At 42.7% G+C, this 18,785-nt stretch overlaps 2 protein-coding genes across 3 annotated transcripts in view; one reads left to right on the top strand and one right to left on the bottom strand.

Moving 5' to 3' along the window:
• slit3 (slit homolog 3 (Drosophila)) overlaps positions 1-5,771 on the top strand; it is a 224,306-nt gene extending 218,535 nt beyond the window's left edge. For both annotated transcript variants that reach the window (XM_072436358.1, XM_072436365.1), the window contains 5 exons: positions 1,775-1,929; positions 2,816-2,973; positions 3,367-3,524; positions 3,600-3,805; positions 3,937-5,771. In XM_072436358.1, the coding sequence (XP_072292459.1) occupies positions 1,775-1,929; positions 2,816-2,973; positions 3,367-3,524; positions 3,600-3,805; positions 3,937-4,190 (931 nt within the window). In that variant the 3' untranslated portion in view covers positions 4,191-5,771. The remainder of the gene's footprint in view (positions 1-1,774; positions 1,930-2,815; positions 2,974-3,366; positions 3,525-3,599; positions 3,806-3,936) is intronic.
• A 640-nt stretch (positions 5,772-6,411) lies between these two features.
• Positions 6,412-18,447, bottom strand: LOC140346943 (uncharacterized). Its single transcript, XM_072433216.1, has 8 exons — positions 18,205-18,447; positions 13,295-13,452; positions 11,337-11,593; positions 11,137-11,224; positions 10,670-10,782; positions 9,682-9,825; positions 6,595-6,682; positions 6,412-6,509 (listed from the first exon to the last, which is right to left on the bottom strand). Exons 1-8 carry the CDS (start codon positions 18,293-18,295, stop codon positions 6,480-6,482), a joined length of 969 nt encoding a protein of 322 aa, XP_072289317.1. The 5' UTR covers positions 18,296-18,447; the 3' UTR covers positions 6,412-6,479.
• Between the last annotated feature and the right edge of the window lie 338 nt (positions 18,448-18,785).

Here is an 18,785-nt window from a genome sequence, read left to right as displayed (position 1 = left end):
TAAAACTAAACCCTCATAATTCAATTTTGGACTAGATTGAATGTCTTTCAAAGACAATATTGCTTGATTGGAACAAGGCTGTGTGAAACCCAGCCCAGGAAGTTACATAGTATAAGGTTTCAAATATTTAAAGGAAATTCCATATTTGCTGTGCTGAAATATTGCACTCCCAAAGCAGCACTTAATCCTAAAACCTGCTAAAGGACACTCCAGTTCAGAAATTTTATTTGATGTGAGCTTTTTGGCCAGGTTTACGGGAACAGGAGGAAGAGAAAAAAGCATTCAGCAGCTGCCATCTCCGCACCAGTGACATGAGTCAGTCTAATAAGACCTGTGAATATTCAAAACATGCACATATCTTGCATATAGAACTAAATTGCAAATTTCTACTGTTTTAAAAACGTTTATTTTTAAACGTGTGCATATTACCTTTATTATTGTGTTGTTATTTATCCAGATTACAGAATTAAAATGTTCACACTTGAATTCACAATGAACATGGTGTTGATACTATATGTTTTAAGACAAAAATGTGTTGGTTCTATATATGTCTGACATGCTTTGTTGAAAACAACAAAAGTAATACAAGGAAAAAAACACACATACTGTAGTCATTTAGCGCCATCTAGTGTAGATTTTGTGAAATTCAAGCTCTTGCACCAAACCAAATGACTTGTGGAATGGAAAAATAGTGAAGAACAATCTGAATGAGAATTTTAGAAAGACATTTGTGCCTTTTCCACGGGATATTTATTTAATGACATAGCGCCTAATGAACTCCATGAATGTGTCTGTGTTTGAGCTATAGTAAAACCACGAAAGCCACGTCAAGACTGATGTTCTGTGAAACATGTTCATCGTCTGCAGCAAGAATTTTATCTCACTCGATCAACTCAAAGTTTTGTAGCTGTATTGAATGAAGGCTTCATCTGTTTTGGGGAAATTCTGCTCATGTTGAAATAATGTTTTGTTTTGAATTATAAAACATCTGTTACCTCAGCATTTATTTAAAATTTGCACATTTGCAGGTTTTATTTGATGTTTTTATCATCCATTGTCTGCTACATGTTGAAATGACTGGAGTTCCAATTTTGTTTTGTTTGCTCAGTGGTTTGTACGGAAACCACATTGGTCTGCCTCCAGAGCACAAAACATTACTCTGTTGACTGTTAATGTTGCTTTGCTGTAATCTGAACATTTGTCAATCACAGCACTACCTCGAGTCTCCCTGGCTACAGTAACTACTGAACTGTTGAATGTTTCACTGTGGGAGAGAGCTGGACCACCAACAGAAATCATTTTAGTGATCTCTCTGCTTCTTTTGTTCCATGTGTTGGGAGAATATAAGAATTAAGCCACCTAACTTTGTAAAGCCGCTGCGTTTTTGTTTTTCTTTCTTTAAACTATGCCAAACCACTGTCTCTGCAGCTGTCTATCTCCACTGTAAACCACTTACCAGGGAATCTCCAATCCACACACTCACGTTCTTAACGCCATGGGGTCTTATAGGGTTCAGAAAACACAATACAGACCGACAATGGAACAAAATGTCCTCGTAACCTGGAAATGCTGTTTTATATGGGTTCTGTGTGATTTTTGGGCTATGTCACAAGGCTAGTGTTTTGTGTCTCTGAACAACATTTCAACTTCATCATCCATTTTATAAGTGTGGCCACTTTGATTTGTATTTTGGCAACACTGATTCAAATTTGTTGGTGTTTTATCGTAATTTTCCCAAATCGCTTACAGAGTTGTTGGTGTTTTTTATTTGCAGTGTGGAGTCTGTGAATGACGGCCTCTTTCACACTGTTGAGCTCCTCATTCAGGACCGCTCCCTAAGCCTTGTAGTGGACAGCGGCGCCCCCAAGAACATGGGAAAGCAAACTTGGCAACCCCTTGTGGACCATAGCACTCAGCTATATATTGGAGGTAAATATAGACACTAGATTTGGAAATTCTTTCTTATTTGCGATCTCCCTTGACTTTCAGAAGGACTGTTACTTTTAAATGGCAGAATCACTCAACAATTGTCAACAATTTTAAGGAAAACTATACCTCTTGTTTTTCCTCTATGAAGAAAAAAATAATTCTATTCCATATCTAGTTTTAAGTCAATTGATTGACACTATAAAAATGAATGTTCTGCCTAGATGTCTCTATCTTTTCCAGACACTCCCAATTTCCATCCCCAACAGGCAAAGGTAAAATAAAAACTTGTATCTGTTTCAAAACGCTACAACTACCAAAATAAAAAAGCAGGTTGGGGTTTATCTTGTCAGAAAGATTACTTTATTCCAGCTCAAATCAGAGCATGGTTGTACTGGTGTGACCCATATTCTGGGTCACACCAGTTCAGTGGAAAGGCTCAATGGAAAAGTACTGGGTGCAGTGTTGTACCTGAGGGTCCTGTGCAGGCCTGACTGGCAGATGACTAACGGCTGAGTCATATAGAGGACGTTGACCATTCCTGGGTAAAATCTGGAGAGAGCTAATCAAAACATACAAACTAAACAAAGATGTTAAAATCTTAATCTGGTTGGCATATGATCAAGGTTTTGTACCAAATAGTACTGACTTGAGATTCAAGGTATAAAGTTTTTTCACCAGATTGTAAAAGAAAATCAAATTAAAAGCTTTGATATCTTGAAGGAAGGTCATTGTCGGCTGGAGTGATGCATCTTTATTTGCTCATTTTCTCAGAAGTGGTCAGTCTGATGACGCTGACAGGTTCAGACTAATCAGGGCCGGGATCAGTCTGGTGAAATGATTCAAATTCTCCTTTAGTCACTCTGCTTTCTCCTCTTGCTTGTTCCAGGTGTGCCATCACAGGTGGTGGCCTCAGGATTGCGACCTGGTCCAGATCGTTCTCCCCAGACTTTCAATGGCTGCATTCATAATATTCAGATCAACGGGGAGCTGCAAGACTTGAGCTATCTGCGCACAGGTGGAGGACAGCAAGGTGTTGAAAGCAAAGTAAGTATACAACAAAAACATGTTAAAACAGTTAAATTATGGTTTTCACCTTTTACATTTACTAATATTGGCTAAGAAATGTGTCAGCGATATTATAAGTCCCTGCATCAAATGATAATGTTCCATGCAGTTGCATCAATTTGGGGTAGAGGAAACCCAAGTAGTACAATATACACAAATGTTTCAAGCATCATATTATAGTATTTTTAAAATACGAAATACCGTAACTCCTGTCAGTGATAAAGGGACACTTAAATCTGCTAATCACTGCATGGTGACTACATTTACAAATAAAGAATAAAGACGTAGAAAATCTGCAAAAGAATGAAAGGAAGGAAGCCACCAACAAAATGTCTCCCTAATTAATCGTTACTGTTGTTTGTTCTGTTTCAGGCCAATGGAATTCTCCCGGGCTGCCATTTGTGCAGTGTGTGTGCCCAGGGCGCATGCAGAGAAGGTGGAGAGACAGGAGTGACATGTGACTGTCCCCCGGGACGCACTGGGCCCTTATGTGATCAAACGGCTATTCCAAGCCACTGTCAGAATCACAGGTATATTCACTGACAGGTTTCCAGTTTGTGTCAGAAACAAAAAGTGACATTCCTCTCATTCGGTTTCCGTCGCAGATGTGTTCATGGTGTGTGCGTGCCAAAAGGACAATCGTACAGCTGTCAATGCGGTGAAGGTTATCAGGGACAGTACTGCGATAGGCAACAGGAGCCTTTAGCGTGCAGGGGACGCCGCTGTGGCCATGGAGAATGTCGAGTATCGGAGACAGGAGGGCCAGTGTGCCAGTGTCAACCAGGATACACTGGACCCACATGTGACACAGGTTTGAGACTTATTTTTTTATCAAACGTTCACGCTGGAAAATAGTATTCTATGGTATTCTGTATAAGAATCACCAAACAAAAACATTTGCATGCTCAGTTTGGTCAAACATGTGTCTGCTTCTTCACCCAGAGTTGTCGTGTCAGGGGGAGATGGTGAGAGAGCAGCTGAAGCGACATCAGCCCCTGAGAACATGCACATCCACCAGTAAGATACCTCGCATGGACTGCCCCCGGTCCTGCCAGGCCACAGCACCCTCTGGTGTTTGCTGCGGAGTGACAAAGAGTAGGAAGCGGAAGGTGGTTTTCCGCTGCACTGATGGCGCTTCGTACTCAGAGGAGATGGAGACGGCTCTGGAGTGTGGCTGCTCTAAGTGCCCGTTGTAACAGCACTGTTTATTTCTACACTCGCCGCTGCCATTTTGTGAATTGTCCCCTATATTTTCCACACTGAACACTGCGCTTCTCTTCCTCTCCATGTTCATATTGACTGATGCCAAATTGCTGCCAAAAGAAACCACAACAAAACAATGGGACATATGTGCGTGTTTTTTGACAGAGAAAATATATTGTAAAATATATGTGAGAAAACATAGAACCTATTTTTATTATGGACTGAGTTGTTATTTTAATGTTGATTATGTTATGTGTTACATAGTATGAAACAATATTTGTAAGAATAAAAAGTATATTGCTAATAGATTAACATTCTTAAAACTATATAATTTTATATGTATGTACAAAGTACCTAATCCATTGAATTTTGTATTTTGCATGATATTAACGTGCGTGCCAACTTGCGGGAGCCTTTGGACTTCAATTTTTGCAAAAAAGACACACCATCATTTCCTTCACAGAGAAAAAAGAAGAGCCTTGTTGCGCTACTTTACTTTCATGGACTCAATATTCACTTAAAGAGACTCTTTACCTAGAGGTGATAAACAAGGTGTTTTGAAGTCCTTTCTGACATAGTCTGACACAGACAATTACAATTCACCTGACACATGTACTAGTGTGTACTGCATCAAATCAAATTCACAAAGTTTGTCATAAAAACTACAAGTCCTTTTAAACCCCACTTAAAAATCTTCAGATAACTGTATTAAACCAAAGCTAAAACTAAATGTGTCATGAGTCATATATAGCAATAGGTGCCTTAATTGTACAAAGTATCTGTGTATTGATATTACTTATCAATTAAAGCGAGGACATGTAGAAAGTATTTCATAAACATGACCTATTTGTGTCCCCAGATATGAAGTAAACGTGTTTAAATCAAATATTACTTTTACTGATGACAATGTAATATTGATTTATTACAAAAACATCTGACATGATGGCCACGATGTTGACGTTTTCATTCAGTATCATTTGTGTTGCCAGTTCCAATGACTGATTCCAGTTGGTTTAAAACATAAAAGTCCTCTCTCTGATGTCACTACCTAAATCCCAGGACCAGCACCAGTCATGAATCAGTGCTAGTGCAGCCTATGCAGCTCAGTGAGAGAATTCTGGAGGTTCTGGAGTCTGAGAAACACTTGTTGTGTTCTCTATGTGCTGGTTAATGAACTAGCAAACCAGGTTTAGGTGTGATTGTAGTGCCTTTTTTAAACCAGTAATAATGCAAGCCACATCTTTGAACCACCCTGTCCATAAATGTGAAAAGGCACAGTGTTTTCTTTAAGTTAAAACCAACAAAAATCAACAAATCCTACTGGAGAAACCTTATGTGTTTTTAGGTACAAGAGCGAAAAAGTGTCATGCCTGTAGGTGCTGCTAAAGTCTATGTGAGAGAGTGAGAAAAATATATTTGAAGTTAATCCAGGTAAAAGCTCATATGAGAGAGCAAACCGATCCAAAACCCTAAAATTGAACAAAATGTTTTTCTCTCGCCTTAATATTATTTGTATCATGTGGATTGGATACATAGTGAATGTAATGTATAAAATTAAACCACCAACCAAAACTCATGTACATTTTTGACTCTTTTTGTCTGCGTACTTGAATTGTAAATGTCTTGAACACTCTAATGAGTACACGCTACATACATTCTGTAGTAGCAAGCTACTACTTTTTAAAATAAGTTTTATCATGTTTAACAGAGCATTACTTTGTATCTGTCTGGTAACATCAATAAATAGTCACAATTGTAGCGAGTATTTTAAAGTTTAGACATGAAGCTGCTATCGAAACCGGGAATCGGTCATAGAATTGGACATTTGGGTTAAAATATATCATGAACTGTTCAAGGTCCAGCTCAGAGGACTCCACGCAGACACAGACATACATGATCAAGCAGCAATCAGAAGGAGGGAAACGCAGGATCTTCTGCTTTGAGAACGGATGCAAAGCTTTTATCAATCCAAACGAGTGGCCAGAATAATTATACAACCTCATTGGCAAATTATTCTTAGGTGGTCTGATTTGTTTTGGTAACTGTATAATAATTGATCTAAAAAATATTTTATCGCCATTCAAAACAAAACCAGCATGTGAGAGTGAGCGACACTCACCCTGACTGTATTTACATTTTTATGACCCATGAACATGTCACTAGTTCTTATGTCACTTTTACAAATAGCAATGTAAGTAGAGGGTAATTCTTTACTTTAATTTTATAAATAAATTATGGTGGTCCAATTGGTTGTTACTGGGGGGTTTGTTGATGGGAAAACTTTATTTCTTCTTCTGGTCAGCAATGCACGTCTGCAACCAAAAAGAATTTCCGTTTGGGGATAAATACAAATGATTCTTATTCTGACTAAGATCTGAGATAATGACTAAACAATACCTGGCTGAAGAGCTTGTCATAGAGTATGTTTGATTTTTCCATATCGGTCTCCAGGTCGGCCATTGTGTCCTTGTCCCATGCGGTTAAACTGTTTAAAATAAGAGGAGAGTTATGAGTCACAAGCTAAGATAAGATATTCCTTTATTGGCCCACATGGGGAAATTTCATTGGTGCAACGCAGGTAGATACAGAGGTAGATACAGAAGAAAAGAACAGATCACTTATAGGAAGTCTGAAAAACACTTTCAGGAGAAGATCTCCTATAAATAAATAAAAACTCCCATAGACAAATAAATAAATAAATAAATACATAAATACCATTGCATGTGATCACGACAGTAATTGCACATGAATATGTGTCACGACAGCACATAGATTGTGCATGAATTTCACAGTAATAAGATAAGATAGATAAGATATTCCTTTATTGTCCCACATGGGGAAATTTCATTGGTGCAACGCAGGTAGATACAGAGGTAGATACAGAAGAACAGATCACTTATAGGAAGTCTGAAAAACACTTTCAGTAGAAGATCTCCTATAAATAAATAAATAAAAACTCCCATAGACAAATAAATAAATAAATACCATTGCATGTGATCCCGACAGTAACTGCACATGAATATGTGTCACGACAGCACATAGATTGCACATGAATTTCACAGTAATTGCACATGTGACAGAATTGCACATCAGTATTAGGTTAGGTCAGTATTGCGACGGGATAACGTGACGATCTCCGGGTAAGACGACTGTTCTCCGCAGTTTCATGAGTTCCTCCTTTGTGGAAACGCGGTACGGCGCCGGGCAGGGGGCGGGGCCGGAGCCGGGGGGCGGGGCCGGAGCCGGGGGGCTCAGAGCCAAGACACATCGCAACGACACGACGAAAACACTCAATCCAGCCGAATAAAGTCAAAACAAGTTAATTTAAAGCGATTCCAGTGCGTGTCCCGATCGTTCGTGAAGTTCCTCTTTCATATAAACGTGTATATAAACGTGTACCGACGACACGCCGTACTTTAGCGCGGCCGGAGGGCGCGGGGAGGGGCTGGTGGGCTCGCTCGGAGCTAGCTCACGTCACAACAACACAACGAACGCAACGAAAAACGCTCAAATCCAGCCGAAAAAAGTCAAAAACAGTTGAATTAAAAAACTATTCCAGCGCGTGTCCCTATCGTACAGTAAAATAGAAAAAATATACTAACTATATTTACAAAATATAGGAGATAAAGCACAATAAGTGTGAGAAAGAAGAGAGAGCGTTTACACCGGGCTGCCAGCTGTACCAGCGCCTTATGACGTATGATATAATTGCACATATGACAGAATTGCACATCAGTATTAGGTTAGGTCAGTATTGCGAGTGTTCAGTACTAACAGTTTTTGTTATAAAGTCTGACAGCAGCAGGAAGGAAAGACCTACGGAACCTTTCCTTCACACAGCGAGGGTGGATCAGTCTCTCACTGAAGCTGCTCTCCAGAGCGGAGAGAGTGTCCTGCAGGGGGTGAAGCTAGATGTACATGTACAGTAGCTTCAGAATATGAAACAATATTGGGACTGTCAGCTAGTGCATCAGTGTGGACAAAGAGAGGGAAGGTAGTCCACACAGAAGGGGTCTCACTCTCAGAAGGAACAACAGCAGGCATTGCAGACAGCTACAAGTACTGTGGAAAACCACAGACAAATGGACATGAGTCCAGGTCAAGAGAAGAATAAGTCCCAGGCAATAAACAGCTATGCCCTGCCAGTGATCAGAAGAGAGGAAGGAAGAGATACAGACCCAAAACGTTAAACCACAAAATGCTCCTCACTATGCATGGAGTGTACCACCCCAAATCCAGCACCCTGAGACTGTACATTGGTGGGTACATTGGTAGTGAGCGTGAGAGCCACTATCCAGAATGAAACATCCAAGATCCATAAGTACATCAAGGACAAGGCTTCTACAGATGAGATGCTCAGTGAATGTCTCAGACACTGGGGAACAGAGGATGATGAGGTGCTGGAGGGACCATCATGGGAGGACACGCCCCTACATGGGATGTACCACCGGAACATAACGAAAGTGGCTGATATCACAAAATCCTACCAATGGCTAGAAAGAGCCGGTCGGAAGGACAGCACAGAGGCCCTGATCATGGCAGCACAGGAGCAGGCCCTGAACACCAGATCAATAGAGGCCCAGATCTACCACACCAGACAAGACCCAAGGTGTAGGCTGTGCAAAGGGGGCCCTGAGGCAATCCCGCACATAACTACAGGGTGCAAGATGCTGGCAGGGACAACATACATGGAGCGCCATAACAAAATGGCTGGCAGAGTGTACAGAAACATCTGTGTGGTGTATGGACTAGGAACCCCAAGGTCAAAGTGGGAAACACCCAGGAAGGTAGTAGAAAATGGCCGAGCTACGATCCTTTGAGACTTCCAGATACAGACTGACAGAATGTAATGTTGAACCAACCAAACATTGTGGCAGTGGATAAATAGAAGAGGAAAGCCATGGTGGTTGACGTGGCAATATTAACTGATGGCAACAGGAAAAAGGAACACGAGAACCTGGAAAAATACCAAGGCCTCAAAGAGGAGCTGGAGAAGGCGTGGAAGGTGAAGGTCAAAGCGGTGCCCGGATTACTCGGGGCAGTGACCCCCAAACTGGAGGAGTGACTACAGCAGATCCCCGAAAAACATCAGGGGATCTCAGACATCTCAGTCCGGAAAATTGCAGTGCAGGAACAGCAAAGATACTGCGCAGAATCCTACTCCTAGGGCTCTGGAGGACCCGAGCATAGAAGGATGAAACCGCCTGCAACAAGGGATTGACCAGACTGACATCCTCTGTATATATAATATAATGTACAAAAGCACCAGCCTGGAAGCCAGGCTATGAGAATACTACCCAGTGCACCTAGGGAAAATACTACTGCTTTTCTACGCATTGGTATTGGTGACATTTAGTTTGATATTGATAGCTTAGTTGTTGTTATTTTGTTCTTATTTATGTAGAATGCAAATTATAACAAAGTATGACTGAACCTTTTATTGAGCATAAGATTCTGACAAACATTAGTTCTATTCATGTTTACCTGTCGCAGCGTGTTTCCTGCAGAGGGCAGCGTAGGTCTGTTGTGTCACCACTCACAGCCTTCTTATGCTTTTGAATTTTCCTTTGCAAGTTTTTGACCTGTTTCAGCAATGCATCCCTCTCCTCCAACAGGCCATCTTTAAACCTGTGTTTGAATAGAATATAGATCAGCATTCATTCATCAACATCTCATTTTAATTACTAAACTCCTCACTATCAAATTGGCTCAGACAATACATTATTTTATTTATTAATGTATTTATTGACCTTTATTTAACCAGGAAAGTCCCACTGAGATGTAGCATCTCTTTTTCAGGGGAGTCCTGGCCCCATAGAGGTGGAGCCCATTTTGAATTTTTAGTGGTAGGGGAAACCCAGAGGAAACCTACAAAGACACAGAAACGCCACACAGAAAGGCTGATCTGAAAACCTCACTGAAAATGTGTAATTGTGCTTTTATTGCAGGTTGAGCTGCTCTCACTCTCCATTTAGACCTTCTATTGTTGAATTGTGTTTTGATGCTTTGCATATGTCTTCAAGTGCTTTTATGATCTTGTTTTATTTAGTTTTCCTGTATTTGTGAAGGTGTACAGCACTTCACTTGGGCATACTTGACCTTGACTAAAATCAAATCAGCAAATCAGTTTTAATCAAGATTTAGTGGAACACGTTCCATCAACCTCAAACAGTCTAATATAAAGTATTATTAATAGAAACAGTCAATTAATTATTTTTAATTATTTCCATTTTAAGCTAATACAAGCCAACTATACTAGGCAAACTGTCAAACATTTAATCATAGTTCATTGCTTCATGGACCCTTTCTTTCTTGTCAGACCCTTGTCTGACCTGACCTTCTCCTTGGATTAAGTTTTTGTTTGGTTTTGTCAGCGGAAACATCACATAGGTGAAAGTGATAACAAAATATAATAGTTGTCAAAATTAACATTAACTTAATGTGCAATCTAAAGTAAAGCATAACAACCAACCTTTTGACACAACACACCCAATATCGCTGCTGCTGACAGAGCCATTCAAACTGTTCAGCTGTGGCTTGGAGTTTTCTTAAGCTTCCCTCGTTCTCCACCTGCAGCGCATGAACCTTCAAAACAACCACGATGTAAGGTAAGTAAGTATAAGATATTATTGGTGACTTCATTACTCTAGAGATACAGCCCATTGTATACAAGTTTGAAAGTGACCCTTTATAAATAAACCTGACTTGAAAGCACAAATAAGTGAAAATAATAATAAATATGTCCATATAATATAAGAAAACTTATTATATTATATTAAATGTATGTATTTATTCTTTATTTTACCGGTACATATACAAACACATAATAATTATAAATTGGTCAAAAATGAGAGTCTGCACCAAACAGAGGCTGTATTCACATACATAAGACACCAGTAACACTTGTGTGTTACTGGTGTCATTGGTACAGTTCCTGACCTCTCTCTGATGAGAAGTGTGCTGCTCCTTCAGCTCCTGCACTAGACTCTTGTTGGACTCCTCTAAATTCTCCAACCGCACTGTTTTACTGGAATAAGGCAGATGTTTGGAGATTAATGTACAAATAACCTTCATGAGATGCTGAGAGACACTTTGGGCTGTGAGAATGCAATGAGATGACAGTTTTAAGCATAGCCTACCAGTGCAGCTCTTCTTGGAGGCTCTTTGCCAAAGAAACCCTACGTTTGGTCTCATTGTGTAGTTCTGCCTCCAGGCTTGTAATCAGTGTCGCTCTGTGATGGGCCTCAGCATACAGTTCCTCCACCAGACCGTGTAGTCTCAGCTCAGAGCTCTGGAGATACTGCAGCTCTGACCCTACTTGTCGCAGCAACTCTGCATCCTGAGAACTTTCCTCAGTCAGGTGGACCAGGCGCTGCTGCAGCAGTTCCACTGAGTCCTGAACAAACAAAGGGTTTTAGAACCAATCAGATGATGAAAGATCCGTGGTACTACTATTGTGCTATGCCCCCGGGGGACCGACTCTATAGCTTTTATATAGTGCCCATGCTCGTACACAGGTTGGAAAAAACACCCCTAATCACTGACCTCCTTACCCCTGAAAAAGTACCCCTTTTCATGGACCAAACCCAAAAAAGTACCCCTTTTCATTGACCACAACCAAAAAGTACCCCATTTCATTGACAAAGCCTGAAAATATACCCTTTTTCACTTTAAAAGTTAGAAAAGTGCACTGAAATATATTACCATAGTATTGTTATACAAATTTACAATTCAATGACATGAAAATTCGCAGAAATAACTTTATTTCAAACATATATACAAGTACACAATGATATTTATAGCAATGAGTTGTCAAAAAAAAAGACAGGTTCCGATCAAGATAGCTCACTGTATGTTCAAGCACATGAACATAACTCACATATGCAAGGCTGACATTTTATGTACAGATAGTTATTTAGCACATATAACAGTTTTTTAATGTACACAAGTTTCATAGCACAAAACGCAGCACTCTATTTATAAGCAAAATGTATTTACATTATCAGCCTCGGTCCATCGGAGAGGAGGCAGCAGCAGGTGAGTGTGGTGCGTAGGCGCCGAGTCTGCACGAACGCTTTACAGCGGGGAAAAGTGTCCGGGCAGTGGGGAAACAGTTCAGGGAAGTGAAGGTTCGTGATTCAACTAACTGGGCGCTCCGCAAATACGAAGAGCGCGCGCGCGGAGCCGGGCACGCACGCCGGGGAGAAGAGATGACGGGGCGGTTAGGGTGCACCGTCACAGTCAACAAACAAAAAAATCACCAAGATTGTTTGAAAAAGTACCCCTATTTGCAGCAAAAGGTAAAAAAAAAGGACCCCTAATTACGGATCCGCGCGGATCCGCGGAAACGGCCGGAAAACCCCCCGTTTCCGCGTCAGGGCAGCTCATATTAAATGTGTGTGGAATGATGAGCCTGGCTGGTTCTCAAATGCAAGGTACCTTGCCTCTGTTTGGAAGGGCAGGGCATTCAGGTCAACATTTACTGCCCAAGTTGAGCTCCAATGATTATGTACTCCACCTTTGCACATTTTAAAAAAGGAGGCAAAAGAGGCATGGATATTTGTTCCCTTTAAAAGCCCATTCTACTTACTGTATATCAAATACATATAGTTGACATTTTGGTTTATTGAGCCCGGTTTATCGGAGGTTTATCGGAGGCTCATGTACAAGCTGAATATTAAGCTGAATCCCCCTATATATATATATATATATATATATATATATATGTTTTGTGCAATACACTTACTGTAATGTTGTAAAATGGGTGTAGGGCCCACGCAATCTCAAAGAGGTCAGCGTTTTAGCTTTAAAATGATGATGTGCCAAAATACCAATAAACATGAAATAAACATTTCTGAATTAGAAAATTAATTGACGTGACAACATTACAATATGTTTTTTGAAGGAGAAAATTAATCAATTACTCATTTTGTAAACTGGGGCATCTACAATCATATTGTGTGATCAACTTTAAGATCCTTGGTAAGATTTTTCTTTTGTCTTATGTTTACCCAGCCAAAGTAGAAAATATCACATCTACCGGTACTTCCTGTTTTGCCTGAAAACCTTCTACCAATGACAAGTGCAGAGGACTGACCTGCTGCTGCTGGAGCCGGCTGATGAGCTGGTCCTGCTTCATCCTCAGCTCCATGTTGAGCTGCTCTTGTTGGAGCAGTCGAGTGGTCACAGCCTCCAGATCAGTCTGTAGCTTCCTGTCTCTTTCTCTGGAGACCACACACTCTCTGTCCAGCATCACTGCAAAACGAGACAAATAACACAAGTGAAAGTGTTTAAATAGAACGTATTATTATTATTATTAACGTATTTGCATTTGTTCTTAAATAAAGAAAAACATATTATTATTATATCAGCAAATTTATTTTTTCATATTTCATTTAGTAAATTTTACATATTTTTAGAACATAGAAAATAATACAATGAAACAAAAACAGGACCAGAGAGAAGACATGTTTCAAAATGAGCAGACATCCAACGAGAACCAACCAAACGCCCCACTTTGTCCATAGTCCTTCAAATGTGTCCATTACTCAGTTCAAGCCCGAATGTGAGTTTTTCCATTTTATAAATGTTCAAAAGCAATGTCTGTCCAGTCCGATTGTCGGTGCAATTTGTGTCATTTTGTGTGATGGCCTTTTTAGCCGCTTCCAAGAGTATGTTCCAGAGGTAACTGTTTGTTGTGTCCATGGCAGGAGTCCTCAGGCCCATGTACATAGTTCCAAAAATCGAGTGGAATGGCAACATAAAAAATTGTCTGCAGAGCATCCTTAATCTCAGTCCAAAAAATGTAGTACGTTCTTCCAAACAAAACTCTTTACTCGTCAAACAGCCAGTTGGGGATGGAAATTAGGAAAGTCTGGAACAGATAGAAAAATCTAGGCAAAACATTCATTTTTATAGATTCAATCCTTTGACTTAGACTTAAGTATGGGATAAGATTCCATTTGTTCTTTTTTAAAACAAGAGAGGGGTATTTTTTTTTTTCCAAAATTGTTGATCTCTGTGGAGTCCATCCATCCATTTTCCAACGCTTGTTCCCTTTCGGGGTCGCGGGTGACTGGAGCCTATCCCAGTGACTTCGGGCCTTAGGCGGGGTACATCCTGGACAGTGGCCAACTTGTCGCAGGGCCAACACAGAGACATTACATTCACTTTAGAGTTGCAAGTTTTGCTTAACACATGCATGTCTTTGGACGGTGGGAGGAAGCCGGAGAAAACCCACGGTAACACGGGGAGAACATGCAGACTCCACCCAGAGAGATCATGTGATGTTGGTCTGGTCCGGGAATCGAACCCATGATCTCCTTCTTAGGAGGCAAGAGCGCAAACCGCTTTTGCCACCGTGCGAGATGAGAGATGAGATCCCATGGTCCACAAACCAGACACCCTCCGACCCCTGACTGCGCCTAGAAATTATGTCCATAAAAACTATGAACAGAACCGGTGACAGAGGGCAGCCCTGGCGGAGTCCAACATGCACTGGGAACAGGTCTGACTTACTGCCGGCAATGCGAACACAGCTCCTGCTCCGGTCATACAGGGACCGGACAGCCCTGAGCAAAGGGCCCCGGACCCCGGACTCCCGGAGCACCCCCCAAGCCTTCTCCAGATCCACAAAGCACATGTGGACTGGTTGGGCAAACTCCCATGATCCACGACCAGGACGAAAACCTCTGCACCTCCTGAACCCGAGGTTTGACTATCGGTCGGATTCTCCTCTCCAGTACCTTGGAATAGACCTTACCCGGGAGGCTGAGGAGTGTGATCCCTCTGTAGTTGGAACACACCCTCCGGTCCACCTTCTTGAACAGAGGGACCACCACCCCGGTCTGCTAGTCCAGAGGCACGGTCCCCGACCGCCACGCGATGTTGCACAGACGTGTCAGCCAAGGCAGTCCTACAACATCCAGAAACTTTAGGTACTCAGGGCGGATCTCATCCACCCCTGGAGCCCTGCCACCGAGGAGTTTGCGAACAACCTCAGTGACTTCAGCTTGGGTGATGGGCGAGCTAGCCCCTGAGTCCCCGGTCTCTGCTTCCTCTTCAGAAGACATGACTGAGGGATTATGGAGGTCCTCAAAGTATTCCTTCCACCGTCCGACGACATCCCCAGTCGAGGTCAGCAGGCCTCCACCTGCACCGTAAACGGTGTTGGTGAGGCACTGCTTCCCCCTCCTGAGGTGCCGGACGGTTTGCCAGAATTTCTTTGGCGCTGACCGATAGTCCTCCTCCTTGGCCTCCCCAAACTCCTCCCAGGCCCGGGTTTTTGCCTCTGCAACAGCACGAGCTGCGGCCCGCTTGGCCTGCCGATACCTGTCAATGACCTCGGGAGACCTACAAGCCAGAGTGGCCCGATAGGCCTCCTTCTTCAGTCTGACGGCATCCCTTACTTCCGGTGTCCACCACCGGGTTTGGGGGTTGCTGCCACGACAGGCACCGGAGACCTTGCGACCACAGCTCCGAGCAGCCGCATCAACAATGGAGGCGGAGAACATGGTCCACTCGGACTCAATGTCCCCAGCCTCCCCCGGGATATGGTAGAAGCTCTCCCGGAGGTGCGAGTTGAATACCCTACTGACAGAGGGCTCCACTAGACGTTCCCAAATAGACCCTCACCCTTGGGTCTGCAAAATCTGTTTGGCTTCCCCCTCCGCCAGCGGATCCAACTCACCACCAGGTGGTGATCGGTTGACAGCTCTGCCCCTCTCTTCACCCGAGTGTCCAAGACACGCGGCTGGAGGTCAGATGACACGACAACAAAGTCGATCATTGACCTCCGGCCTAGGGTGTCCTGGTGCCATGTGCACTGATGGACACCCTTGTGCCTGAACATGGTGTTCGTTATGGACAATCCGTGGCTAGCACAAAAGTCCAATAACTGAACACCGCCCGGGTTCAGATTGGGGAAGCCGTTCTTCCCGATCACCCAGGTGTCACTGTCATTGCCCACGTGGGCGTTGAAATCCCCCAGTAGAACAACGGAGTCCCCAGTCGGTGCACTGTTCAGTACTCCTCCCAAGGAGTCCTTGCACTGCTGTTCGGCCCGTAGGCCGCCACAACAGTGAGAGAACTGTCCCCCACCCGAAGGCGAAGGGACTCTCTCGTCCACCTCTCGTCCACCGGGGTGAACTCCAACACGTGGCGGCTGAGCCCACACCAGCCCACCGCCTCTCCCCGTGGGCAACACCAGAGAAGTGGAGCGTCCAGCCCCTCTCGAGGAGATGGATTCCAGAGCCCAAACTGTGCGTGGAGGTGCGGCCGACTATATCTAGTTGATATTGCTCAATCTCCCGCACAAGCTCAAGCTCTTTCCTCCACAGCGAGGTGACATTCCATGTCCCCAGAGTTAGTCTCTGTGTCTGGAGAGCTGGTCGCTGAGGCCCCTGCCGTCAACTGCCGCCTAGATCTCTCTGCAACGGCCCCTTATGGATCCTCCTGCGGGTGGTGGGCCCATGGGAGGGCGGCCCCACGTCGCTCTTTCGGGCTGTACCCAGCCGGGCCCCGTGGGGAAAGACCTGGCCACCAGGCGCTCGCCATCGAGCACCCATCCTAGGCTTGGCTCCAGGATGGGGCCCCGGTGACGCCGATCTGGGCGATGTAAACGGCCTTGTTCTTTTCGTCATCACAGAGGGCTTCTGAACCGATCTTTGTCACCTAGGACCTGTTTGCCTTGGGAGACCCTACCAGGGGCTTGAAGCCCCCGACAGCATAGCTCCTGGGATCATTCGGGCACTCAAACCCCTCCACCACGTTAAGGTGTCGGTTCAAGGAGAGGTCTAAGAGATTATGTTGGCCATTTAAATTTGACATTTAAAAGTATTTCTAAAGGTCAGAGGGGGTTGCCAGAATGAGATCATTTCAGTTTTGTTGAACATTTACCAGTAACAATCTAGAAATTGGGCCAATTTTAAAGAAAATGCATAACATTGGGTATGAAAATTTCTGGTTCAGTCAAATACAATGAATAACATTCAGACAATTTTATGCTCCATCCCGTCAATTGTAACACCATGAATTGCTTTTGATTGTCTAATACATTGGGCCAATGGCTCCAAATACAGTGCAACCAGGAGGAGCGATAAGGCACAGCCCTGCCTGACCCCCCTTTCCAGAGTCAGTGGATCTGTCAGATGACCATTGATGATTGATTCTTGATGTTAGACCATCGTAAAGAGCCCCAATATGTTTTAAAATTAAATCATTGATTTGAAATTTGCTTTGCACTTTAAATAAATATATCCAGCTAACCGAATCAAAACCCTTCAGCATCCAAACTAATTATTACGGCTTTGTACATAAGTACATTTCAATACATCACTAAAAGGGGACTAGTCCTCATCTAAATTACACAATAGTATTTATTTTTACAAATATATTTTACAGATATATGGCTCAGCAGTTAGAGCGGAGCAAGTTCTCTTGTTGTGTCCTTGGACAAGACACTTCACCCACCTTCCCTAGTATCAATGTAGAGTGAGTGTGAATGATTAATTGTGGTCTAAGGGGCCAAAGTAGCTTACCACCTCAGAGTGTGGAGTGAATGAATAATGATTGTATGGCAACGGTTTTGAAATGCTTTGACAAACCAAGTTTGAGGCATTATTATTATAAATCAATGTTTAAAAAAATATATTTTCTTTCACGTAAAGTTTACTTACATTTTAAGTGGAATGTACCTTGTGTGTATTGATGCCATTGAGCGAGGTAATGTTTTAGAATTCAGCACTTCCTGTGTTTCTCAACCTTTCCCCCCTTTCTTTTCCTCACCCACAAGTCCTTTAAATTGACTATGCTAAGGTATTATTCCACCAAACAAAGTAATTAGAAAAACATGAAACATATGACTGAAATGAATTAAAGCCCTCATGAGATTTGCATTGATTGATATTTCCCAACCTGAAACAGCACATGGACTTTCTAAGACTGTGTTGCACACGCAATGAATCTGACTTTTGAACATATCACATGATCAACAGCAGAGGCACTTACCTTTGTCGTGTGCCAGGCGTGTGCATTTTGCTGTCAAATACTGGATCTGACTGTAGTCCTCATCCCGGTGCGCTCTGAAGAACCTCCTCATGCTTCTTCTCCTTCTATGTGTAAACTGGACAAGTTGGAGCGTCTCTGCAGAAGCTTTCGTGTCTTCACTGCCCCTGGGGCTGTGCGGGTGCGTTCCATATGGCCACTCAGGACAGAATGTAAAAGACAAAATGACACTCCTCGCTCATGCATGTGCTCTACAGATCTGATAAAGAAAGGGCACGTTTAAACATTAATCTATCTGAGCTTCTGTTACCACAATACATTCTTAGGGCTTGGCTGCATCATGTGTTCGGTCTTTTTAGGCGTTACCATCTGGAATCACATGTTTATGTAGGAAGTCGTGTTTGATTCAACCAAAATTGTACTTTATGTTACATATAGAGTATTGTGTATTTTGAGGCTATGAATGTAGTGGAGTTGTGCCAAAGAGGGCATGTTCTATCTAGCTGCATAGCACCCTGAGGATAAAGATTTTAGGCTTGCCCTTTCGAATAATCATTGAACGTATAATACAATGAACATTTTGG

Source organism: Eucyclogobius newberryi, unplaced genomic scaffold, assembly GCF_026437365.1.
Source record: "Eucyclogobius newberryi isolate DKJ021-1_F unplaced genomic scaffold, fEucNew1.0.hap1 SCAF_11, whole genome shotgun sequence".
Classification (NCBI taxonomy): Eukaryota; Metazoa; Chordata; class Actinopteri; order Gobiiformes; family Gobiidae; genus Eucyclogobius; species Eucyclogobius newberryi.
Note: the sequence above shows the minus strand (reverse complement) of the source record. Positions and strands in the feature narration are given on the sequence as shown.